Source organism: Eucyclogobius newberryi, unplaced genomic scaffold (genome assembly GCF_026437365.1).
Source record: "Eucyclogobius newberryi isolate DKJ021-1_F unplaced genomic scaffold, fEucNew1.0.hap1 SCAF_4, whole genome shotgun sequence".
NCBI classification, from domain to species: domain Eukaryota; kingdom Metazoa; phylum Chordata; class Actinopteri; order Gobiiformes; family Gobiidae; genus Eucyclogobius; species Eucyclogobius newberryi.
In genome coordinates, this window is record NW_027316056.1 from 35128261 (window position 1) to 35155885 (window position 27625).

General features: G+C 44.2%; 1 protein-coding gene across 1 annotated transcript in view; it reads left to right on the forward strand.

Moving 5' to 3' along the window:
• The window catches only part of LOC140378294 (ADP-ribosylation factor-binding protein GGA2-like), a 48335-nt gene that overhangs the window by 18592 nt on the left and 2118 nt on the right, over positions 1–27625 (forward strand). The window contains exons 3-12 of the mRNA XM_072464075.1: positions 13876–13951; positions 16954–17052; positions 18139–18262; positions 18522–18622; positions 18698–18778; positions 20546–20683; positions 21223–21424; positions 22014–22204; positions 22319–22389; positions 26974–27083. Coding sequence (XP_072320176.1) covers positions 13876–13951; positions 16954–17052; positions 18139–18262; positions 18522–18622; positions 18698–18778; positions 20546–20683; positions 21223–21424; positions 22014–22204; positions 22319–22389; positions 26974–27083 — 1193 coding nt within the window. The remainder of the gene's footprint in view (positions 1–13875; positions 13952–16953; positions 17053–18138; positions 18263–18521; positions 18623–18697; positions 18779–20545; positions 20684–21222; positions 21425–22013; positions 22205–22318; positions 22390–26973; positions 27084–27625) is intronic.

The window sequence follows — 27625 nt, forward strand, 5'->3', positions numbered from 1 at the left end:
AAGAGTGCGATACAGTTTATGATGACTAAAGAGTGTGCCACAGTTTATGATGACTAAAGAGTGCAATACAGTTTATGACGACTAAAGAGTGCAATACAGTTTATGATGACTAAAGAGTGCGCCACAGTTTATGATGACTAAAGAGTGCAATGCAGTTTATGATGACTAAAGAGTGCACCACAGTTTATGATGACTAAAGAGTGCGCCACAGTTTATGATGACTAAAGAGTGCGCCACAGTTTATGATGACTAAAGAGTGCGCCACAGTTTATGATGACTAAAGAGTGCGCCACAGTTTATGATGACTAAAGAGTGCAATACAGTTTATGATGACTAAAGAGTGCGATACAGTTTATATTGACTAAAGAGTGTGCCACAGTTTATGATGACTAAAGAGTGCGATACAGTTTATGATGACTAAAGAGTGCGCCACAGTTTATGATGACTAAAGAGTGCGCCACAGTTTATGATGACTAAAGAGTGCGCCACAGTTTATGATGACTAAAGAGTGCGCCACAGTTTATGATGACTAAAGAGTGCGCCACAGTTTATGATGACTAAAGAGTGCGCCACAGTTTATGATGACTAAAGAGTGTGCCACAGTTTATGATGACTAAAGAGTGCGATACAGTTTATGATGACTAAAGAGTGCGCCACAGTTTATGATGACTAAAGAGTGCGCCACAGTTTATGATGACTAAAGAGTGCGCCACAGTTTATGATGACTAAAGAGTGTGCCACAGTTTATGATGACTAAAGAGTGCGCCACAGTTTATGATGACTAAAGAGTTCGCCACAGTTTATGATGACTAAAGAGTGCGCCACAGTTTATGACTAAAGAGTGTGCCACAGTTTATGATGACTAAAGAGTGCGCCACAGTTTATGATGACTAAAGAGTGCGATACAGTTTATGATGACTAAAGAGTGCGCCACAGTTTATGATGACTAAAGAGTGCGATACAGTTTATGATGACTAAAGAGTGTGCCACAGTTTATGATGACTAAAGAGTGCAATACAGTTTATGACGACTAAAGAGTGCAATACAGTTTATGATGACTAAAGAGTGCGCCACAGTTTATGATGACTAAAGAGTGCGCCACAGTTTATGATGACTAAAGAGTGCGCCAAAGAGTGCTCCACAGTTTATGATGACTAAAGAGTGCAATGCAGTTTATGATGACTAAAGAGTGCACCACAGTTTATGATGACTAAAGAGTGCAATGCAGTTTATGATGACTAAAGAGTGCGCCACAGTTTATGATGACTAAAAAGTGCGCCACAGTTTATGATGACTAAAGAGTGCGCCACAGTTTATGATGACTAAAGAGTGCGCCACAGTTTATGATGACTAAAGAGTGCGCCACAGTTTATGATGACTAAAGAGTGCGCCACAGTTTATGATGACTAAAGAGTGCGCCACAGTTTATGATGACTAAAGAGTGCGCCACAGTTTATGATGACTAAAGAGTGCGCCACAGTTTATGATGACTAAAGAGTGCGCCACAGTTTATGATGACTAAAGAGTGCGCCACAGTTTATGATGACTAAAGAGTGCGCCACAGTTTATGATGACTAAAGAGTGCGCCACAGTTTATGATGACTAAAGAGTGCGCCACAGTTTATGATGACTAAAGAGTGCGCCACAGTTTATGATGACTAAAGAGTGCGCCACAGTTTATGATGACTAAAGAGTGCGCCACAGTTTATGATGACTAAAGAGTGCGCCACAGTTTATGATGACTAAAGAGTGTGCCACAGTTTATGATGACTAAAGAGTGCGATACAGTTTATGATGACTAAAGAGTGCGCCACAGTTTATGATGACTAAAGAGTGCGCCACAGTTTATGATGACTAAAGAGTGCGCCACAGTTTATGATGACTAAAGAGTGCGCCACAGTTTATGATGACTAAAGAGTGCGCCACAGTTTATGATGACTAAAGAGTGCGCCACAGTTTATGATGACTAAAGAGTGCGCCACAGTTTATGATGACTAAAGAGTGCGCCACAGTTTATGATGACTAAAGAGTGCGCCACAGTTTATGATGACTAAAGAGTGCGCCACAGTTTATTATGACTAAAGAGTGCGATACAGTTTATGATGACTAAAGAGTGCGCCACAGTTTATGATGACTAAAGAGTGCGATACAGTTTATGATGACTAAAGAGTGTGCCACAGTTTATGATGACTAAAGAGTGCAATACAGTTTATGACGACTAAAGAGTGCAATACAGTTTATGATGACTAAAGAGTGCGCCACAGTTTATGATGACTAAAGAGTGCGCCACAGTTTATGATGACTAAAGAGTGCGCCAAAGAGTGCTCCACAGTTTATGATGACTAAAGAGTTCAATGCAGTTTATGATGACTAAAGAGTGCACCACAGTTTATGATGACTAAAGAGTGCAATGCAGTTTATGATGACTAAAGAGTGCGCCACAGTTTATGATGACTAAAGAGTGCGCCACAGTTTATGATGACTAAAGAGTGCGATAACAGTTTATGATGACTAAAGAGTGCGCCACAGTTTATGATGACTAAAGAGTGCGATAACAGTTTATGATGACTAAAGAGTGCGCCACAGTTTATGATGACTAAAGAGTGCGCCACAGTTTATGATGACTAAAGAGTGCGATACAGTTTATGATGACTAAAGAGTGCGCCACAGTTTATGATGACTAAAGAGTACGCCACAGTTTATGATGACTAAAGAGTGCGCCACAGTTCATGATGACTAAAGAGTGCGCCACAGTTTATGATGACTATAGAGTGCGAAAACAGTTTATGATGACTAAAGAGTGCGCCACAGTTTATGATGACTAAAGAGTGCGCCACAGTTTATGATGACTAAAGAGTGCGATACAGTTTATGATGACTAAAGAGTGCGCCACAGTTTATGATGACTAGAGTGTGCCACAGTTTATGATGACTAAAGAGTGCGATACAGTTTATGATGACTAAAGAGTGCGCCACAGTTTATGATGACTAAAGAGTGCAATACAGTTTATGATGACTAAAGAGTGCAATGCAGTTTATGATGACTAAAGAGTGCACCACAGTTTATGATGACTAAAGAGTGCTCCACAGTTTATGATGACTAAACAGTGCGATGCAGTTTATGATGACTAAAGAGTGCACCACAGTTTATGATGACTAAAGAGTGCGCCACAGTTTTTGATGACTAAAGAGTGCAATACAGTATATGATGACTAAAGAGTGCGATACAGTTTATGATGACTAAATAGTGCGCCACAGTTTATGATGACTAAAGAGTGCGCCAAAGAGTGCTCCACAGTTTATGATGACTAAAGAGTGCGATACAGTTTATGATGACTAAAGAGTGCGATACAGTTTATGATGACTAAAGAGTGCGCCACAGTTTATGATGACTAAAGAGTGCGATACAGTTTATGATGACTAAAGAGTGCGATACAGTTTATGATGACTAAAGAGTGCGATGCAGTTTATGATGACTAAAGAGTGCGCCACAGTTTATGATGACTAAAAAGTGCGCCAAAGAGTGCTCCACAGTTTATGATGACTAAAGAGTGCGCCACAGTTTATGATGACTAACGAGTGCGATACATTTTATGATGACTAAAGAGTGCGCCACAGTTTATGATGACTAAAGAGTGCGATAACAGTTTATGATGACTAAAGAGTGCGCCACAGTTTATGATGACTAAAGAGTGCGCCACAGTTTATGATGACTAAAGAGTGCGACACAGTTTATGATGACTAAAGAGTGCGATAACAGTTTATGATGACTAAAGAGTACGCCACAGTTTATGATGACTAAACTAAAGAGTGCGCCACAGTTTATGATGACTAAAGAGTGCAATACAGTTTATGACGACTAAAGAGTGCAATACAGTTTATGATGACTAAAGAGTGCAATACAGTTTATGATGACTAAAGAGTGCGCCACAGTTTATGATGACTAAAGAGTGCAATGCAGTTTATGATGACTAAAGAGTGCACCACAGTTTATGATGACTAAAGAGTGCGATGCAGTTTATGATGACTAAAGAGTGCGCCACAGTTTATGATGACTAAAGAGTGCGCCAAAGAGTGCTCCACAGTTTATGATGACTAAAGAGTGCTCCACAGTTTATGATGACTAAAGAGTGCGCCACAGTTTATGATGACTAAAGAGTGCGATACAGTTTATGATGACTAAAGAGTGCGCCACAGTTTATGATGACTAAAGAGTGCGCCACAGTTTATGATGACTAAAGAGTGCGCCACAGTTTATGATGACTAAAGAGTGCGATACAGTTTATGATGACTAAAGAGTGCCCCACAGTTTATGATGACTAAAGAGTGCGCCACAGTTTATGATGACTAAAGAGTGCGCCACAGTTTATGATGACTAAAGAGTGCGCCACAGTTTATGATGACTAAAGAGTGCGCCACAGTTTATGATGACTAAAGAGTGCGCCACAGTTTATGATGACTAAAGAGTGCGCCACAGTTTATGATGACTAAAGAGTGTGCCACAGTTTATGATGACTAAAGAGTGCGAGACAGTTTATGATGACTAAAGAGTGTGCCACAGTTTATGATGACTAAAGAGTGCAATACAGTTTATGACGACTAAAGAGTGCAATACAGTTTATGATGACTAAAGAGTGCGCCACAGTTTATGATGACTAAAGAGTGCAATGCAGTTTATGATGACTAAAGAGTGCACCACAGTTTATGATGACTAAAGAGTGCGCCACAGTTTATGATGACTAAAGAGTGCGCCACAGTTTATGATGACTAAAGAGTGCGCCACAGTTTATGATGACTAAAGAGTGCGCCACAGTTTATGATGACTAAAGAGTGCGATACAGTTTATGATGACTAAAGAGTGCGATGCAGTTTATGATGACTAAAGAGTGCGATACAGTTTATGATGACTAAAGAGTGCGATACAGTTTATGATGACTAAAGAGTGCGCCACAGTTTATGATGACTAAAGAGTGCGATGCAGTTTATGATGACTAAAGAGTGCGCCACAGTTCATGATGACTAAAGAGTGCTCCACAGTTTATGATGACTAAAGAGTGCGATGCAGTTTTTATGACTAAAGAGTGCTCCACAGTTTATGATGACTAAACAGTGCGCCACAGTTTATGATGACTAAAGAGTGCGCCAAAGAGTGCTCCACAGTTTATGATGACTAAAGAGTGCGCCACAGTTTATGATGACTAAAGAGTGCAATGCAGTTTATGATGACTAAAGAGTGCGCCACAGTTTATGATGACTAAAGAGTGCGCCACAGTTTATGATGACTAAAGAGTGCGATAACAGTTTATGATGACTAAAGAGTGCGCCACAGTTTATGATGACTAAAGAGTGCGATAACAGTTTATGATGACTAAAGAGTGCGCCACAGTTTATGATGACTAAAGAGTGCGCCACAGTTTATGATGACTAAAGAGTGCGATACAGTTTATGATGACTAAAGAGTGCGCCACAGTTTATGATGACTAAAGAGTACGCCACAGTTTATGATGACTAAAGAGTGCGCCACAGTTCATGATGACTAAAGAGTGCGCCACAGTTTATGATGACTATAGAGTGCGAAAACAGTTTATGATGACTAAAGAGTGCGCCACAGTTTATGATGACTAAAGAGTGCGCCACAGTTTATGATGACTAAAGAGTGCGATACAGTTTATGATGACTAAAGAGTGCGCCACAGTTTATGATGACTAGAGTGTGCCACAGTTTATGATGACTAAAGAGTGCGATACAGTTTATGATGACTAAAGAGTGCGCCACAGTTTATGATGACTAAAGAGTGCAATACAGTTTATGATGACTAAAGAGTGCAATGCAGTTTATGATGACTAAAGAGTGCACCACAGTTTATGATGACTAAAGAGTGCTCCACAGTTTATGATGACTAAACAGTGCGATGCAGTTTATGATGACTAAAGAGTGCACCACAGTTTATGATGACTAAAGAGTGCGCCACAGTTTTTGATGACTAAAGAGTGCAATACAGTTTATGATGACTAAAGAGTGCGATACAGTTTATGATGACTAAATAGTGCGCCACAGTTTATGATGACTAAAGAGTGCGCCAAAGAGTGCTCCACAGTTTATGATGACTAAAGAGTGCGATACAGTTTATGATGACTAAAGAGTGCGATACAGTTTATGATGACTAAAGAGTGCGATGCAGTTTATGATGACTAAAGAGTGCGCCACAGTTTATGATGACTAAAGAGTGCGATACAGTTTATGATGACTAAAGAGTGCGATACAGTTTATGATGACTAAAGAGTGCGATGCAGTTTATGATGACTAAAGAGTGCGCCACAGTTTATGATGACTAAAGAGTGCGCCAAAGAGTTCTCCACAGTTTATGATGACTAAAGAGTGCGCCACAGTTTATGATGACTAACGAGTGCGATACATTTTATGATGACTAAAGAGTGCGCCACAGTTTATGATGACTAAAGAGTGTGCCACAGTTTATGATGACTAAAGAGTGCGACACAGTTTATGATGACTAAAGAGTGCGATAACAGTTTATGATGACTAAAGAGTACGCCACAGTTTATGATGACTAAACTAAAGAGTGCGCCACAGTTTATGATGACTAAAGAGTGCAATACAGTTTATGACGACTAAAGAGTGCAATACAGTTTATGATGACTAAAGAGTGCAATACAGTTTATGATGACTAAAGAGTGCAATACAGTTTATGATGACTAAAGAGTGCGCCACAGTTTATGATGACTAAAGAGTGCAATGCAGTTTATGATGACTAAAGAGTGCACCACAGTTTATGATGACTAAAGAGTGCGATGCAGTTTATGATGACTAAAGAGTGCGCCACAGTTTATGATGACTAAAGAGTGCGCCAAAGAGTGCTCCACAGTTTATGATGACTAAAGAGTGCTCCACAGTTTATGATGACTAAAGAGTGCGCCACAGTTTATGATGACTAAAGAGTGCGATACAGTTTATGATGACTAAAGAGTGCGCCACAGTTTATGATGACTAAAGAGTGCGCCACAGTTTATGATGACTAAAGAGTGCGCCACAGTTTATGATGACTAAAGAGTGCGCCACAGTTTATGATGACTAAAGAGTGCGATACAGTTTATGATGACTAAAGAGTGCCCCACAGTTTATGATGACTAAAGAGTGCGCCACAGTTTATGATGACTAAAGAGTGCGCCACAGTTTATGATGACTAAAGAGTGCGCCACAGTTTATGATGACTAAAGAGTGCGCCACAGTTTATGATGACTAAAGAGTGCGCCACAGTTTATGATGACTAAAGAGTGTGCCACAGTTTATGATGACTAAAGAGTGCGAGACAGTTTATGATGACTAAAGAGTGTGCCACAGTTTATGATGACTAAAGAGTGCAATACAGTTTATGACGACTAAAGAGTGCAATACAGTTTATGATGACTAAAGAGTGCGCCACAGTTTATGATGACTAAAGAGTGCAATGCAGTTTATGATGACTAAAGAGTGCACCACAGTTTATGATGACTAAAGAGTGCGCCAGAGTTTATGATGACTAAAGAGTGCACCACAGTTTATGATGACTAAAGAGTGCGCCACAGTTTATGATGACTAAAGAGTGCGCCACAGTTTATGATGACTAAAGAGTGCGATACAGTTTATGATGACTAAAGAGTGCGATGCAGTTTATGATGACTAAAGAGTGCGATACAGTTTATGATGACTAAAGAGTGCGATACAGTTTATGATGACTAAAGAGTGCGCCACAGTTTATGATGACTAAAGAGTGCGATGCAGTTTATGATGACTAAAGAGTGCGCCACAGTTCATGATGACTAAAGAGTGCTCCACAGTTTATGATGACTAAAGAGTGCGATGCAGTTTTTATGACTAAAGAGTGCGCCACAGTTTATGATGACTAAAGAGTGCGCCAAAGAGTGCTCCACAGTTTATGATGACTAAAGAGTGCGCCACAGTTTATGATGACTAAAGAGTGCGATACAGTTTATGATGACTAAAGAGTGCGATACAGTTTATGATGACTAAAGAGTGCGATACAGTTTATGATGACTAAAGAGTGCGCCACAGTTTATGATGACTAAAGAGTGCGCCACAGTTTATGATGACTAAAGAGTGCGCCACAGTTTATGATGACTAAAGAGTGCGCCACAGTTTATGATGACTAAAGAGTGCGATACAGTTTATGATGACTAAAGAGTGCGCCAAAGAGTGCTCCACAGTTTATAATGACTAAAGAGTGCGCCACAGTTTATGATGACTAAAGAGTGCGATACATTTTATGATGACTAAAGAGTGCGCCACAGTTTATGATGACTAAAGAGTGCGATAACAGTTTATGATGACTAAAGAGTGCGCCACAGTTTATGATGACTAAAGAGTGCGCCACAGTTTATGATGACTAAAGAATGCGACACAGTTTATGATGACTAAAGAGTGCGATAACAGTTTATGATGACTAAAGAGTACGCCACAGTTTATGATGACTAAACTAAAGAGTGCGCCACAGTTTATGATGACTAAAGAGTGCGTTACAGTTTATGATGACTAAAGAGTGCGATACAGTTTATGATGACTAAAGAGTGCGCCACAGTTTATGATGACTAAAGAGTGCGATACAGTTTATGATGACTAAAGAGTGCGCCACAGTTTATGATGACTAAAGAGTGCAATACAGTTTATGATGACTAAAGAGTGCGCCACAGTTTATGATGACTAAAGAGTGCTACAGTTTATGATGACTAAAGAGTGCGCCACAGTTTATGATGACTAAAGAGTGCGCCACAGTTTATGATGACTAAAGAGTGCGATACAGTTTATGATGACTAAAGAGTGCGATGCAGTTTATGATGGCTAAAGAGTGCGCCACAGTTTATGATGACTAAAGAGTGCGATAACAGTTTATGATGACTAAAGAGTGCGCCACAGTTTATGATGACTAAAGAGTGCGCCACAGTTTATGATGACTAAAGAGTGCGCCACAGTTTATGATGACTAAAGAGTGCGATAACAGTTTATGATGACTAAAGAGTGCGCCACAGTTTATGATGACTAAAGAGTGCGCCACAGTTTATGATGACTAAAGAGTGCGCCACAGTTTATGATGACTAAAGAGTGCAATGCAGTTTATGATGACTAAAGAGTGCACCACATTTTATGATAACTAAAGAGTGTGCCACAGTTTATGATGACTAAAGAGTGCAATGCAGTTTATGATGACTAAAGAGTGCACCACATTTTATGATGACTAAAGAGTGCTCCACAGTTTGTGATGACTAAAGAGTGCGATGCAGTTTATGATGACTAAAGAGTGCGCCACAGTTTATGATGACTAAAGAGTGTGCCAAAGAGTGCTCCACAGTTTATGATGACTAAAGAGTGCGCCACAGTTTATGATGACTAAAGAGTGCGATACAGTTTATGATGACTAAAGAGTGCGCCACAGTTTATGATGACTAAAGAGTGCACCACAGTTTATGATGACTAAAGAGTGCGCCACAGTTTATGATGACTAAAGAGTGCGATACAGTTTATGATGACTAAAGAGTGCGCCACAGTTTATGATGACTAAAGAGTGCGCCACAGTTTATGATTACTAAAGAGTGCGATACAGTTTATGATGACTAAAGAGTGCGCCACAGTTTATGATGACTAAAGAGTGCGCCACAGTTTATGATGACTAAAGAGTGCGATACAGTTTATGATGACTCAAGAGTTCTCCACAGTTTATGATGACTAAAGAGTGCGCCACAGTTTATGATGACTAAAGAGTGCGCCACAGTTTATGATGACTAAAGAGTGCGCCACAGTTTATGATGACTAAAGAGTGCGCCACAGTTTATGATGACTAAAGAGTGCGCCACAGTTTATGATGACTAAAGAGTGCGCCACAGTTTATGATGACTAAAGAGTTCTTCACAGTTTATGATGACTAAAGAGTGCGCCACAGTTTATGATGACTAAAGAGTGCGCCACAGTTTATGATGACTAAAGAGTGCGCCACAGTTTATGATGACTAAAGAGTGCGCCACAGTTTATGATGACTAAAGAGTGCTCCACAGAGTGCGCCACAGTTTATGATGACTAAAGAGTGCGCCACAGTTTATGATGACTAAAGAGTGCGCCACAGTTTATGATGACTAACGAGTGCGCCACATATTATGATGACTAAAGAGTGCGATACAGTTTACGATGACTTAAGAGTACGGCACAGTTTATGATGACTAAAGAGTGCTCCACAGTTTATGATGACTGAAGAGTGCGATAACAGTTCATGATGACTAAAGAGTGCGCCACAGTTTATGATGACTAAAGAGTGCGCCACAGTTTATGATGACTAAAGAGTTCTCCACAGTTTATGATGACTAAAGAGTGCGATGCAGTTTATGATGACTAAAGAGTGCGATGCAGCGATACAGTTTATGATGACTAAAGAGTGTGCCACAGTTTATGATGACTAAAGAGTGCGATACAGTTTATGACTAAAGAGTGCGATACAGTTTATGATGACTAAAGAGTGCGATGCAGTTTATGATGACTAAAGAATGCGATACAGTTTATGATGACTAAAGAGTGCGCCACAGTTTATGATGACTAAAGAGTGCGATACAGTTTATGACTAAAGAGTGTGCCACAGTTTATGATGACTAAAGAGTGCAATACAGTTTATGATGACTAAAGAGTGCAATGCAGTTTATGATGACTAAAGAGTGCGATGCAGTTTATGATGACTAAAGAGTGCGATGCAGTTTATGATGACTAAAGAGTGCGCCAAAGAGTGCTCCACAGTTTATGATGACTAAAGAGTGCGATGCAGTTTATGATGACTAAAGAGTGCGCCACAGTTTATGATGACTAAAGAGTGCGCCAAAGAGTGCTCCACAGTTTATGATGACTAAAGAGTGCGCCACAGTTTATGATGACTAAAGAGTGCGATACAGTTTATTAATAATAATAATAATAATAATAATAACTTTTATTTATATAGCGCTTTTCAGTGACCCAAAGACGCTGAACATAATAAAAAAAGGGGGGGTATTTACAGACAGGGGGGGACAACACGTACAATACACATTAATATACAGATAAAATGAACAAGACAGAAGAAGTAGAGAGAAAAAGATGGGGATGTAACAGGGGGTAGAAGTGTAGGCAATGGGGTAGAGGAGGCTAGGGGTAGGGGAGGTCATAGGCTTGGGTGAAGAGGTATGTTTTTAGGCGGGATTTGAATGTTGTGAGTGAGGGAGAGTGGCGGACAGGTTGGGGGAGGGAGTTCCAGAGTCGGGGTGCTGTTCGGGAGAATGCTCTGTCGCCAAAAGTTTTGAGTCGGGATGTTGGTGCAGTCAGGGTGAGAGAGGAGGAGGATCGGAGAGCTCGGGAGGGGCGGTGGGGGATGAGGAGGTCAGACAGGTAGGGGGGGGCAAGGTGGTGAAGAGCTTTGAAGGTGAGGAGGAGTATTTTAAAGTTTATGCGCTGCTTGATGGGGAGCCAGTGGAGAGAGCGGAGAACGGGAGTGATGTGATCACGGGACCGGGTGTGGGTGAGGAGGCGGGCAGCGGAGTTTTGGACCATTTGGAGTCTGTGGAGGGAATGGGAGGAGATGCCAGTGATGAGGGAGTTGCAGTAGTCGAGGCGGGAGGAGATGAAGGCATGGATGAGGGATTCAGCAGCGGGGAGGATGAGGCAGTGTCGGATTTTGGCGACGCGGCGGAGGTGGAAGTATGAGGTCTTGACGATGTGGCTGACATGGGGAGTAAAGGAGAGGGTGGGGTCCATGATGACACCGAGATTGCGTACCAGGGTAGAGGGGGTGATGGTCGAGGTGTCGATGCTGAGTGAAAAGGGACCAGTTTTATTGAGAGTGGATTTGGTGCCAATGAGGAGGAGCTCTGTTTTGTCACTGTTCAGTTTGAGGAAGTTGAGAGTGAGCCATGATTTTATTGTAGAGATGCAGGTTTCGATGTGGCTGAGGGGAGGGTTTTGGGTGGATTTGGTGATGAGGTATATCTGGGTGTCGTCAGCGTAGCAGTGAAAGTCCAGGTTGAGTTGGCGGAGGATGTGACCAAGGGGGAAGATGTAGCAGATGAAGAGGAGGGGGCCGAGGACTGAGCCCTGGGGGACCCCCTGCGTTACTGGGGAGAGGGTGGATGAGTGACCGGAGAGGGAAATGAACTCTTGCCTGTTGGTGAGGTAGGATGTGAGCCAGTCAAGTGCAGAGCCCTCAACACCCAGTTGGCGCAGCCTTTGTAGGAGGATGGAATGGAATTATTATTATGACTAAAGAGTGCGCCACAGAGTGCGCCACAGTTTATGATGACTAAAGAGTGCGCCACAGTTTATGATGACTAACGAGTGCGCCACAGTTCATGATGACTAAAGAGTGCGATACAGTTTATGATTACTAAAGAGTACGGCACAGTTTATGATGACTAAAGAGTGCTCCACAGTTTATGATGACTAAAGAGTGCGATAACAGTTCATGATGACTAAAGAGTGCGCCACAGTTTATGATGACTAAAGAGTGCGATGCAGTTTATGATGACTAAAGAGTGCGCCACAGTTTATGATGACTAAAGAGTGCGCCACAGTTTATGATGACTAAAGAGTGCGCCACAGTTTATGATGACTAAAGAGTGCTCCACAGTTTATGATGACTAAAGAGTACGCCACAGTTTATGATGACTAAAGAGTGCGCCACAGTTTATGATGACTAAAGAGTGCGCCACAGTTTATGATGACTAAAGAGTGCGCCACAGTTTATGATGACTAAAGAGTGCGATACAGTTTATGATGACTAAAGAGTGCGATGCAGTTTATGATGACTAAAGAGTTCTCCACAGTTTATGATGACTAAAGAGTGCGCCACAGTTTATGATGACTAAAGAGTGCGCCACAGTTTATGATGACTAAAGAGTTCTCCACAGTTTATGATGACTAAAGAGTGCGCCACAGTTTATGATGACTAAAGAGTGCAATACAGTTTATGATGACTAAAGAGTTCTTCACAGTTTATGATGACTAAAGAGTGCGCCACAGTTTATGATGACTAAAGAGTGCGCCACAGTTTATGATGACTAAAGAGTTCTCCACAGTTTATGATGACTAAAGAGTGCGCCACAGTTTATGACGACTAAAGAGTGCGATACAGTTTATGATGACTAAAGAGTGCGCCACAGTTTATGATGACTAAATAGTGCGCCACAGAGTGTGCCACAGTTTATGATGACTAAAGAGTGCGCCACAGTTTATGATGACTATAGAGTGCGATACAGTTTATGATGACTAAAGAGTGCTCCACAGTTTATGATGACTAAAGAGTGCGATAACAGTTCATGATGACTAAAGAGTGCGCCACAGTTTATGATGACTAAAGAGTTCTCCACAGTTTATGATGACTAAAGAGTGCGATGCAGTTTATGATGACTAAAGAGTGCGATGCAGCGATAAGTTTATGATGACTAAAGAGTGTGCCACAGTTTATGATGACTAAAGAGTGCGATACAGTTTATGATGACTAAAGAATGCGCCACAGTTTATGATGACTAAAGAGTGCGATACAGTTTATGATGACTAAAGAGTGCGATACAGTTTATGATGACTAAAGAGTGCGCCACAGTTTATGATGACTAAAGAGTGCGATACAGTTTATGATGACTAAAGTTGTAATTAAAGTTTAACAAAGACAAAATCATATTTGTTACAAATTACATCAAACTTGTCTCTTTCTAATGGAACCAATCTCGTGTCTCTGGAAATTGTGTCGCGTCTCATTCCTACTATTTATATTGAAAGGCAATTTGAATATACGTGCATCTTACATCAAAAGGACTAAAATAGTGTACGGTGTACGCATTGACGCAGAGTTGTCTGTTTGCAGTCCTCAGGTGGCTGTGCGTCTCCTGGCTCACAAGATCCAGTCCCCTCAGGAGCGAGAGGCCCTGCAGGCGCTCACCGTGAGTCTGGACCACTTTCATCACTTTCACACTGTCTATGACGCTCTCAGTCAGAAGATGAACTGTAGTTTACGGCTGTGCATTTAAATCGCCCATATCATGCTAAATTGACTTTTCAGAGCTTTGAACTTTCTTACACTGCTATTGGTGCTTCATATATGTGTCCTGCAGTCTTTAGCGAGAGTACAGTCTCTATCCTTCTCCTCGGATGAGCAGACGGACGGGGGCTACTCACAGGGATGCGTCATCCCCGTTGAGTGCCGTGGCACACCTCCCTGTTTCAGCCCATCCTCCAGGAAACACTCTGTACCTGTAACGCGGAAACTAAGCCGTCTGCATTTCCGGGTTTATGAGCTGGGTCCAAGATATGGGTTATTTTATAACGATTATGTTATGGGTGTTGCGCAACACTTCTTATTATCAAATATACCCTCAGGGTAGACTACGAAACGGAAAAAATGGCTTTAAGTCCAGTGATCCGGGGCTTCTTGGGGACAGGGACAATGATGGACGACTTGGAGCTGGGACATGGCATGACTCCAGGGTGGAGGGAGAGAGCTCAACAGGGGCTGGTCCCCTCACGGGCTGCGAGGAGTCCCTGAGAGTCCCAGAGGAGTAGTCTTTTTAAAGCTGAGGGCTACTTCAAGAGCACCGAGTTGGTTGAGGGCTTCCAGCTAAACGACACTAATCATATCCAAATAATATAAGCTATTATTTGATAAATGTGCTTATGCAGGGCATTTGTGTGCAATTATCATGTATTTTGGAATTTGAACCCAATCTTAATTCCCATTTTATACCAGTCAGTTATAAGGAGCTGTTTAAAATAATCTGATAACTAACTTTGTAATAAATCTAACACTAACTCTTTCAATGAGTGAATTATTTATTGTCGAAATACATGCAAAAGGTGCAAAGCAAATACAACAAAATAGTCTACATTGAAATTGAACTTTTTCTCCTCCTGTAGCTCATTGTTTCAGCATTCATTTCAGTTGTGTGTGAGTGATGGTGGTCCTGGTCTGAGGGTGGTCCTGGTCTGAGGGTGGTCCTGGTCTGAGGCTGGTCCTGGTCTGAGGGTGGTCCTGGTCTGAGGCTGGTCCTGGTCTGAGGCTGGTCCTGGTCTGAGGGTGGTCCTGGTCTGAGGGTAGTCCTGGTCTGAGGGTGGTCCTGGTCTGAGGGTGGTCCTGGTCTGACGCTGGTCCTGGTCTGACGCTGGTCCTGGTCTGACGGTGGTCCTGGTCTGAGGCTGGTCCTGGTTTGAGGGTGGTCCTGGTCTGAGGGTGGTCCTGGTCTGAGGGTGGTCCTGGTCTGAGGGTGGTCCTGGTCTGACGATGGTCCTGGTCTGACGATGGTCCTGGTCTGACGCTGGTCCTGGTCTGAGGGTGGTCCTGGTCTGACGGTGGTCCTGGTCTGAGGCTGGTCCTGGTCCGACGGTGGTCCTGGTCTGACGATGGTCCTGGTCTGACGCTGGTCCTGGTCTGAGGGTGGTCCTGGTCTGAGGGTGGTCCTGGTCTGAGGGTGGTCCTGGTCTGAGGGTGGTCCTGGTCTGACGGTGGTCCTGGTCTGAGGCTGGTCCTGGTCTGACGGTGGTCCTGGTCTGAGGCTGGTCCTGGTCTGAGGGTGGTCCTGTTCTGACGCTGGTCCTGGTCTGACGCTGGTCCTGGTCTGACGGTGGTCCTGGTCTGAGGCTGGTCCTGGTCTGAGGGTGGTCCTGGTCTGAGGGTGGTCCTGGTCTGAGGGTGGTCCTGGTCTGACGATGGTCCTGGTCTGACGATGGTCCTGGTCTGACGCTGGTCCTGGTCTGAGGGTGGTCCTGGTCTGACGGTGGTCCTGGTCTGAGGCTGGTCCTGGTCCGACGGTGGTCCTGGTCTGAGGGTGGTCCTGGTCTGAGGGTGGTCCTGGTCTGAGGCTGGTCCTGGTCTGAGGGTGGTCCTGGTCTGAGGGTGGTCCTGGTCTGACGGTGGTCCTGGTCTGACGGTGGTCCTGGTCTGAGGCTGGTCCTGGTCTGACGGTGGTCCTGGTCTGAGGCTGGTCCTGGTCTGAGGGTGGTCCTGTTCTGACGGTGGTCCTGGTCTGACGGTGGTCCTGGTCTGACGGTGGTCCTGGTCTGAGGCTGGTCCTGGTCTGAGGGTGGTCCTGTTCTGACGGTGGTCCTGGTCTGACGGTGGTCCTGGTCTGACGGTGGTCCTGGTCTGAGGCTGGTCCTGGTCTGAGGGTGGTCCTGTTCTGACGGTGGTCCTGGTCTGAGTGTGGTCCTGGTCTGAGTGTGGTCCTGGTCAGAGTGTGGTCCTGGTCAGAGTGTGGTCCTGGTCAGAGTGTGGTCCTGGTCTGAGGGTGGTCCTGGTCTGAGGCTGGTCCTGTTCTGAGGCTGGTCCTGTTCTGAGGCTGGTCCTGTTCTGACGGTGGTCTTGGTCTGAGGGTGGTCCTGGTCTGAGGGTGGTCCTGGTCTGAGGGTGGTCCTCGTCTGAGGGTGGTCCTGGTCTGATGGTCCCGTGACTGTCCTGCGCTGACAGCTCCGCCTCTGCTCTCTGCCTAGTCCTCGTCCACAGTTGGACACACTCTTTCATTCACATCTTGTGGCTGGTGGACTGTGTCCAATCAGATAAGCTCCTCTGGTCATGTGACACTAAATTCTACACTGCCTGACCAAAAGGGGCACACGCTCTAATATTTGGTTGGACCTTTAGCTTTGATCACAGAACACATTCACTGTGGCAGAGTGAAGCTTCTGTAGTAATAAAATATGTATTTCCATCCGGTACATTGATCCTCACACAGATCTTTTATAGAAGATGGAGAGCGTGACCACAGCTCAAAGCCTTCTCCAGCTCGTCCCAAACTTTTTCTTGGATGTTTTCTCTGCTTGATGCCAATGATTTGACTTGTTTTCTTTGGTCAGTGTATTAGACCTCGTTGTAGTTGCACTTACTGTACGCCTGTTGCACCTGAGCTCGTCTTAATGTGCTTTATTAAAAAGTCTGCTCCTGTGTGTTTTGCAGGTCCTAGAGGCGTGTATGAACGAGTGCGGCCCCAAGTTCCACTGTGAGGTGGGCAAGTTCAGGTTCCTCAATGAGCTCATCAAAGTGCTCTCTCCAAAGGTACTGCGTATTATCAGTCACATGCTACATGCTAAACACTGCTTGAAATGTTTGTGCTTGTGCCAAATTTGGCTCTGGTTCATCCAAGTCAGGTCATGGTCATGGTCATGGTCATGGTCATGGTCATGGTCATGGTCATGGTCATGGTCATGGTCATGGTCATGGTCATGGTCATGGTCATGGTCATGGTCATGGTCATGGTCATGGTCATGGTCATGGTCATGGTCAAGGCTACACTTTATTCTTCCCATCGGGAAATTTGTCTTTTGACCCATCTTTTTATACGGCCGGGCAGTGTTAGATAAGGCTGTGGCTGCAGAGCCGCGGCGCGGTCAAATAACCCAGCAGTTTCAGGAGCCGCGGCACAGCCATATAGCCTCATGGCTAACCCTAACCCTAACCCCAACCCCAACCCTAACCCTGTGCGGTCTAATCAGGCGCGGTCAAATAGCCCAGCAGTTTCAGGAGCCGCGGCACAAAAACCCCATGCAGTTTCGGCCGCGTGCCGCGGCTCTGTAGACACTCCCGTTAAATAAACCACAAAAATATTCAACCAATTCAATAAAAGGCCCAAAGTCACCTGCGACCCTTAATGAGAACAAGCGGTCAAAAATGTTATTAATTTACTTATTTTACTTTAATTGTTTTATTCCTCTGGGTATTGCAATCACATCAGACAAACTAACATATTGTTTAAAAATCTAATGAATCCCGGTTCAGGCTCAGCCTGGTACAAAATAGGCCAGACTTGACCAAAGAAGCCATGAAAAGCTTCCACAATAAAGGGCGGAGTTCAGCTCGGCTCTTGTCTGTGTCGTGGAGCTGATGTAACTCTAACCACCTTTAGCACTCACACTTCCTCCGGCTGGTTTTGTAACAATACACACAGCCAATGGCTTGTTGTACCATTGGTACTGTATTATTTTACTAGTTTATTCACCTGCATAGTTGAACTGATAATTCTGTAAAAACATGTTTTCTGTTTTTTGGAGACAGAAATATGAACTGTTGAACTACAATAATCCCTTTGTCCCTAACAACCATCCAAACGCTCTCACCCAACGGCCCGACTGTGTATGTGTGCAGTACTTTGGTGTGTGGAGTCCAGAGAAGGTGAAGGAGCGCCTGGTGGAGGTGCTGTATGGATGGACCCTGTGGCTCCGAGACCAACCCAAGATCCAGGAGGCCTATGAAATGCTCAAGAAACAGGGTCAGTTTCAGTGGGTCGGACAAGAGCCTCCAGCGTGCAGACTTTAGAATACAATGAGCCACAGTATTTGCCACCGTCTGCCCAAATATGATCGGACTAGATACAAAATGTGAAGGAATATCTTAATTTTGGTTGTCAAAATACAACAAACACTGTTGATTAAGTTGATTTGACATATGTCAAGTATGCCCTGTGATAAAGTAAAGCAATAAGGAAATCTGATCTACTAAATATTCTTCATTCTACATTGCTGCTGTAGATATAGTGAAGAAAGACCCAAAACTGTCCAGCTCCCTGATCCTGCCCCCCGCCCCCCAGAGAAGCTCCGCCTCCATATTCCAGCAGGACGACACTACCAAGGTAACAGATCCTCTCTGTTGGATCTGATCTCATGCACCGGTATAGCATAAATCCTCACTGTGTATTTCTCTTCAGCTGCTGGACCGGCTGTTGAAGAGCGGGCGTCCTGAAGATCTGGAGACGGCAAACCAACTCATAAAGAGCGCCATGCAATCGGTAACTGCACACACCGTCACAACACCAAGCTACGGGCAAGCGACACACTGTCACAACACCAAGCAACACACCGTCACAACACCAAGCTACGGGCAAGCGACACACCGTCACAACACCAAGCTACGGGCAAGCAACACACCGTCACAACACCAAGCAACACACCGTCACAACACCAAGCAACACACCGTCACAACACCAAGCTACGGGCAAGCAACACACCGTCACAACACCAAGCTACGGGCAAGCGACACACCGTCACAACACCAAGCTACGGGCAAGCGACACACCGTCACAACACCAAGCTACAGGCAAGCAACACACCGTCACAACACCAAGCAACACACCGTCACAACACCAAGCTACGGGCAAGAAACACACACTCACAACACCAAACTACGGGCAAGCGACACACCGTCACAACACCAAGCTACGGGCAAGCAACACACCGTCACAACACCAAGCAACACACCGTCACAACACCAAGCAACACACCGTCACAACACCAAGCTACGGGCAAGCAACACACCGTCACAACACCAAGCTACGGGCAAGCGACACACCGTCACAACACCAAGCTACGGGCAAGCGACACACCGTCACAACACCAAGCTACAGGCAAGCAACACACCGTCACAACACCAAGCAACACACCGTCACAACACCAAGCTACGGGCAAGAAACACACACTCACAACACCAAACTACGGGCAAGCGACACACCGTCACAACACCAAGCTACGGGCAAGAAACACACCGTCACAACACCAAGCAACACCAAGCAACACATCGTCACAACACCAAGCAACACACCTTCACAACACCACGCAACACCAAGCAACACACCGTCACAACACCAAGCAACACACCGTCACAACACCAAGCAACACACCGTCACAACACCAAGCAACACACCGTCACAACACCAAGCAACACACCGTCACAACACCAAGCAACACATCGTCACAACACCAAGCAACACACCTTCACAACACCAAGCAACACCAAGCAACACACCGTCACAACAGCAAGCAACACACCGTCACAACACCAAGCAACACACCGTCACAACACCAAGCAACACACCGTCACAACACCAAGCAACACACCGTCACAACACCAAGCAACACACCGTCACAACACCAAGCAACACACCGTCACAACACCAAGCAACACATCGTCACAACACCAAGCAACACATCGTCACAACACCAAGAAACCCACCGTCACAACACCAAGCTAGGGTGGGCTTTTAGAAGTCAGGCGTTTTCCACGTCAGGAATTTAGTAGAGCGCTACCTGCAGTCAACATAGGGAATTACAAACTGGAGATAAACACACCTATTTTGCTCCAACAGGCTAATGCGGGCACGCTGTGTGGATCTCAGAGCTCTAAGAGTGTTTTTTCTGAGGCTCAAGGGGAGAGGACCTATTAAATAAGATTCATCAAACTTTGAAGTTTGAAGTAATCTTGCATACTGTGTCATAAATGTTGGGGATTGTTGTCACATGAAATTTGAGGGGCAAAGGGATTGGTGCCTGGTAATCTGACAAAACAAAACGCTGTGCTGCAGTGGCACTACACTGCGCTCTCAAGTTCTGAACCATGAGATGCCAAAGAAAATGTACAAGAGCAGGTTTAAAGGACAAGAAGAATACAGATAATGCAGAATTTGTGTTGGCTCCTTGTGTCTGTTTGGGTTTCCTCTGGGTGCTCCAGTTTCCCAGACAGGGAAATAATAATCATAATGAAGTATTCTTTTTCTGAACAGGAGCAGGAGCGTGTGGCCAGGGTGAAGAGAAGGGAGGACATTCTGAAGGAGGTCCACAGCAGCAGCAGACAGCTCCAGGAGGTGTTAGAGAGACAGTCACAGAGCAGCACCAACCAGCAGCCCAGCCAGGACATCCAGGTTCTACCCCAATCCAGACACTGCTTTATTTCTGTGGCACATCAATTACCTTCACATTTATTTTATAACTTAAACGGGCTGCACCAGATTTTTTAAGTAAAGTAAAAATCTATTTTACCCCCAGAGGGTGCCACAATGTTTCTGATGCTAACATTTTTATGTTGATGACAGTTATTGACTAAACTCGTGCTTGTTGATGTTTGGGGCGTGGCACATGTGTGGTTAATGCCACTGCAGCCTCATGGTTTTGATCCCAGTCCTCGACCATTTGCTGGGTGTCTGTACCCTCTCTCTCCCATTTGATTCTGCGACTGTCTTGTAAAATAAAGCCTTTGGGCCATAAAAAATAAATAAATATATATATTAAAAAAGGTAAATATAAGATACAACTTGATACAACAAAATATGGGCGGGGGTAGGGGGTGAAAACAAGACTGGAGCCTGAGTTGCAGGACCATACAGGATTAATGTAAATCCAATACAATGATGAGAAAACTCTGTTGAAAGGTTAAAAGCTCATTAATGTTGCTTCTGTGCAGGGTCTGTTTGAGCGCTGCGACCGGCTCCGCCCCACACTGTTCCGATTGGCCAGTGAGACAGCGGAGGAGGACGTGGCTCTGTCTCAGGTCCTGGAGGCTAATGACGAGCTAACACTAGCCATAAACGCCTACAGAGCACATGTGAGCACACTGAGGAGTGAAGCAGCAGCAGCCGAGGGGACGCCTGTGCACCGGAGCCCAGGTCAGACTCCCTGCAGGTGAACAGCACATACACCTTTAACCAGGAGCCAGAAAGACTGCATTCACTCTTGGTCCGTCATTGTCAGCCAGTCTCGCGCCACAAAAGAGATAGAGACACCTTTCCTTTTCTTGGATCCTTTTTTATTGTTTTAGGCTCTTTTTGCTTAGTTGAGAGACCACTTGGGGTCAGACTTTGCCCTCTGAGTTTGAGTGCGCTTCTTGGGTCTGTGCTATAATGTCATATTCACCCCAAGCGTGTGCTGAAGTGGATGGTTGGAATCAAAGCGCAGGTGTTCATCTGTGTGTGTTGGCTGTATACTGCCATCTGGAGCTGTCTGTCCTCTTATGAATGTAGAACAATCAAGAAAGGAAGTTCTAATGAGTGAACTCGATGCCATCTCTGTAGTGTAGATCTGTTCAAACATGGTCTGAAAAGTTCTTGTATTTTTTGTCAATTCTCTTTTAAAATGTAAACTTTGAGCAGAATCCTATTACAACAGAAGTGTTCTTAATCTGACTGTTTTAAACTTGGATTGATTGAGCCCTAGAATGAAGACACAGCTCAGTGTGTTTGATCTGTTGTGTTCCAGTGTCCAGCCCCAGAGAAGTAAAGTCGTACCACCTGATCGACCTCTCCTCTCTGGACCCTGAGCTGAGCAGCTGCAGAGCCCACTCACCTGTGGAGGGGGAGGGGCCAGGGCAGGTCAGAGGTCACACAGAGGGGCAGGTCCTTTCAGACTGTCCCACACAGAAGACGTCCTACCTGGAGGAGCTCATCAAGGTGAGGCCCAGGGCAGGACACAGGTTCTACTGTCTAAATTTACAGTCACAGAATAAAGTATTGTGTTGTGTTGTGTTGTGTTGTGTTGTGTGTTGTGTTGTGTGTTGATGACAGCTGGATGAAGAGCCCTTTGGTCCTGATGAGCCGTGGGAGGGGAGGGGCCAGACTGAGCCGACACACTCCCGGTAACTCTTCTGCTTTTGGTCAAAACGTTCAAACATACTGTATTTGGTTTGTATTTGTACATGTCTGCCCAAAAGAAGCTGCACTGTGCCAGAAATAGCCAGGGAAACATTACGTTAGTGTTTGGACTCATTTAAGATCAGCACTGAGACACATTATGGCCCGTTATGGCCCCTTATGGCCCATTATGGCCCATTATGGCCCGTTATGGCCCATTATGGCCCATTACGTTATGGCACGCTCGCACATTATGTCCCAAAAGTACTGATATCTCAATATTGACAGACTTAATCGTCATTAACACAACAAACTGAATATATTGCATGAACGCCACGGTCCTCCAAAAGGGTTAATGTTTGAAAAGGGAAAATCATGATCATCTCAACATTTTCCTTTTATAGTCTAAATTAGCCTTGGTTTTGTCTTGTTTTGACAGTGACGATACATTCATTTACATTGATACATGAACTTGTTTTAGAACAATAATAATGATTGTGTCGAAATAAATTCAATGTAATAATGTTTTTTGCAGTACTTTACAGTCCTTTCCAATATTCTCTGCAGAAAAGAGCATTTCTTGAACGGAATATCATTCTATTTTTCAGGAGCCTTTAAATGTAGTCGTTTCCAACATCAGTGAGTGTTGGGAAACGTAGCCTCCGGTTTCCCCGACCACTAAAAACATGTACAATAGGCTCCTCCCTCTGAAAACTGGCCTCAGTGGGACCGTCCTGGTTAAATAAATGTCCACGCTCGGCCCTTGTGAGTGACTTTACACAGATAACAGAAGAATTCAGAACAGTGTGGTCTGTATTCTTTGGCTTGTTTCCTCTAGTGTCACGTTATATTCAGCTGACGGAGGACCTTTTTTACAGCACATAAATAATACAAGCGCCTCACACTAACCATCTAAGTTTAGTTTAGTTTTTATTCGACGGCACAATTTACAGACATCGGGTCGTATTTGGCCACTGGTCTTAGAGTTAACTTGGGCTTAGCTTAACTTTGTGGTGTTACTTTTAATGGCGGTTGGCGGCCGACTGAAAAGGTGCATTTACTGCCTCCTGTAGTTGTACGTCATCAGAGTATGTGTTTTATGCTATACCTTATTTTTTTCTTGAAGAGATAAAAAAGGAAAAGGGGAGAGAGAAAGAGAGAGCGCAGGGTGTGGAGCAAGAGGTGTTAATATGGTGAAATATGAGGTGGAGTGAAGCAACTTGAGGGTGTGGTCTGGTACACTTGTTACCGTCGCCACATGACGAGATAATCATAAGAAAATAACATTCATGGGCATAAATAAAACAAATGATAAGTTATAGAATAATGAATACAGTCCTATTGTACGTGGTTAAACGTCTCTCCCGCTCACATAAACAGTGCAGTGCCGTTACACACTCAGCTCTTAAAGCTCTGGGCTCGAGACGTCACATTCACCCAAAATCCTCATCCCATGCGATCAGACCCTGGCACTGGGCTGAGCAGAGCAGAGCACACTCTGGGTTCGCACCCTCCGGACCACGCAGCATCCCACCGAGCACTCGGGGTTCCAGCTGTGTGTAGCGGTGCAGTGCTGAACACAGAAGGGGGGGGGGGCTCAGAAGCCTGGCACCAGGACTAATGCGGGTCATCACAGTAGATCTGGGGGTGAACGCTTCGGGATCATCTGCTCCCGTGGCTCTGCTGCTGCCCTCGTTTATGGATCTTATATAGAGTTCCTAAGCAAAGATGTGTGGAGCATTCTGTGATCAGCCCTGCAGGTTCTGGACCTGGTTTAGTCTGGGTTTAGTCCGGGTTTAGTCTGGGTTTAGTCTGGGTTTAGTCCGGGTTTAGTCTGGGTTTAGTCCGGGTTTGGTCTGGGTTTAGTCTGGGTTTAGTCTGGGTTTAGTCTGGGTTTAGTCCGGGTTTAGTCCGGGTTTAGTCCGGGTTTAGTCCGGGTTTAGTCTGGGTTTAGTCCGGGTTTAGTCCGGGTTTAGTCCGGGTTTAGTCCGGGTTAAGTCCGGGTTAAGTCCGGGTTTAGTCCGGGTTTAGTCCGGGTCTAGTCCGGCTTTAGTCCGGGTTTAGTCCGGGTTTAGTCTGGGTTTAGTCCGGGTTTAGTCCGGGTTTAGTCCGGGTTTAGTCCGGGCCAAAGTGAAGAAGCAGCAGCATTACATAAATCATTAAAAAAAAAAAAACATTTACACATTTAAAAGAGACACTTAAGAAAAGATGAACACAGCTTTACTTTTAAAAGCGCAGACACTGGATCTTGCTGGTTTCTTGCTCTTTTTTTACTGAACCAAAGATTGGCCAAAGGACAAAAACATGAATTAACCCTGAACCCACAGATATTCTGAAAAAATGACAGCGGAAAGTAGAGGCTTTTTTTGTTCATGGCAAATGGCTGTTTTGGCCGATTTGATTTGGACCATGGTCTAGAATGTCTTTATCGGGAAACGACGTGCGAAACAACCATGACTCTGTAAAGTCTGTCCCACAGGCTTTATGTGTTAACTGTTGTATAAGTATAACTCCAGTATAACTCTAGTATAACTCTAGTATAACTCTACAAGAGGCTTTATCAGCACAGAAGAAATTACAAGTTCAGGACCACAGGGTGCCGTGCATCTCCATCTTGAAGCCTCTAATCACTCGTTTGAAGACGGTGAGGTGAAGGTTTTAAGCAGGGAGAAAAGATGGTTTGAGAGAGGAGTCAAGGAAGCTATTTTTGTTAAAAAAGAAAGACCTTCTTTAAACAGAAATGGAGGGCTAAGGTTTAATCTTCCTGTTATTTATAATGTGATACTGAACCCCTGGAAAGGTAGAGGACCAGGACCAGGACATTTAGATGCTAATCAGGTACTCAGGGTGGTTGTGCCAGGGTCTCACAAAGACAAAGAGGATTCTAATAGCCCATTAAGATTCTGAATAGGCTAGCTCGGTAGATACAAGGGGGGAGTTTCTGTTGAAACAAACCACTCTTTCTACTTCAGGAAGGCTCCTCCCAATGGGCGGGTCTTACCACAGAACAGTATTAATATCGGAGTTCTCGATCTAAATTCTTTTATTGACAATGACTCTTGGATGAGAGTCGAAACGTCTATTTTTCAAACTGAGTCCAGATGACTACAACTGAAGCTTATTCTACTATAGTATAACTCTAGTATAACTCTAGTATAACTCTAGTATAACTCCAGTATAACTCCAGTATAACTCTAGTATAACTCTAGTATAACTAGTATAACTCTAGTATAACTCCAGTATAACTCCAGTATAACTCCAGTATAACTCTAGTATAACTCTAGTATAACTCTAGTACAACTCTAGTACAACTCTAGTACAACTCTAGTACAACTCTAGTACAACTCTAGTATAACTCTAGTATAACTCCAGTATAACTCCAGTATAACTCTAGTATAACTCTAGTATAACTCTAGTATAACTCTAGTACAACTCTAGTACAACTCTAGTACAACTCTAGTACAACTCTAGTACAACTCTAGTACAAATCTAGTATAACTCTAGTATAACGCTAGTATAACTCGAGTACAACTCGAGTACAACTCGAGTACAACTCTAGTACAACTCTAGTATAACTCTAGTATAACTCTAGTATAACTCTAGTATAACTCCAGTATAACTCTAGTATAACTCCAGTATAACTCCAGTATAACTCCAGTATAACTCCAGTATAACTCCAGTATAACTCCAGTATAACTCCAGTACAACTCTAGTACAACTCTAGTACAACTCTAGTACAACTCTAGTACAACTCTAGTACAACTCTAGTACAACTCTAGTACAACTCCAGTACAACTCCAGTATAACTCTAGTACAACTCTAGTACAACTCTAGTACAACTCTAGTACAACTCTAGTACAACTCTAGTACAACTCTAGTACAACTCTAGTACAACTCCTGTACAACTCCAGTACAACTCTAGTACAACTCTAGTACAACTCTAGTACAACTCTAGTACAACTCCAGTACAACTCCTGTACAACTCCAGTACAACTCTAGTACAACTCTAGTACAACTCTAGTACAACTCCAGTACAACTCCAGTATAACTCCAGTACAACTCTAGTACAACTCTAGTACAACTCTAGTACAACTCTAGTACAACTCTAGTACAACTCTAGTATAACTCCATTATAACTCCAGTATAATTACTGGTACACGTGACAGTACTGCGGCCCCTGCTGGTACACGTGACTGTACTGCGGCCCCTGGTACACGTGACAGTACTGCGGCCCCTGCTGGTACACGTGACAGTACTGCGGCCCCTGCTGGTACACGTGACAGTACTGCGGCCCCTGCTGGTACACGTGACAGTACTGCGGCCCCTGCTGGTACACGTGACAGTACTGCGGCCCCTGCTGGTACACGTGACAGTACTGCGGCCCCTGCTGGTACACGTGACAGTACTGCGGCCCCTGCTGGTACACGTGACAGTACTGCGGCCCCTGCTGGTTCCTACAGTGGCTGGTTGACTTTCAGCTGTTATCAGTTTGATTGAAGATGACTTTTGGACCCTGGGATCCTGGGAAACTTGTACAGGTCATGAGCCCGTTAGCGTGGGCCCCACTAAAGCCCCTGCTCTGCCCTCAGGTCACACTCCCACACTCGGCCCTATCTGGAGCTGGACATGTCCTCAGAGAAGACGTCAGAGGAACCGTCGCTGCAGGACGTCTTCGTGCCCGTCCACTCCATCCGAGCCAGTGCGTACCATATATGGGCGTGTCCTGTTCACCGTGGTGAACGTTTATTGTGTAATTCATATGGATTTGTCCCTTGTTTACAGTGTGGTTGCTAGGTAACAGTGATGGAGCTCGACAGTCCTTAACGCTTTTGCCACAGGGATTTAGATGCAAATATTAAGAGTTACAATAAGATAAGTTATACAACAGAGGCTAAGCAGCTCGGTCCATGTTGTCCCAAAAACACATGTAAAACTTAAGAATCTGTGAATATCTTTGAATAGTTTGGTGGTTTATAACGTTTCAGACACAAATGTTTAGTTCTTCTGCTCATTAGTTGCCACAGACCTGAGCCTGAGCGAGCTTTCAATTATTCAATATGCTTTTTTATATTTGGACTTTTGGAACGGAGCTGTTGATCTCCATAGAAACACATCCACTGCTCGTGTCCAAACAGGAAGTCACTTTAGAAACCACAAAATCGCTTCAATTTAGGGATGGATATACATTTTATGATCTTTGAACTTCTTATTTATTCTTATTCAAGTATTATCTTGTTTGCT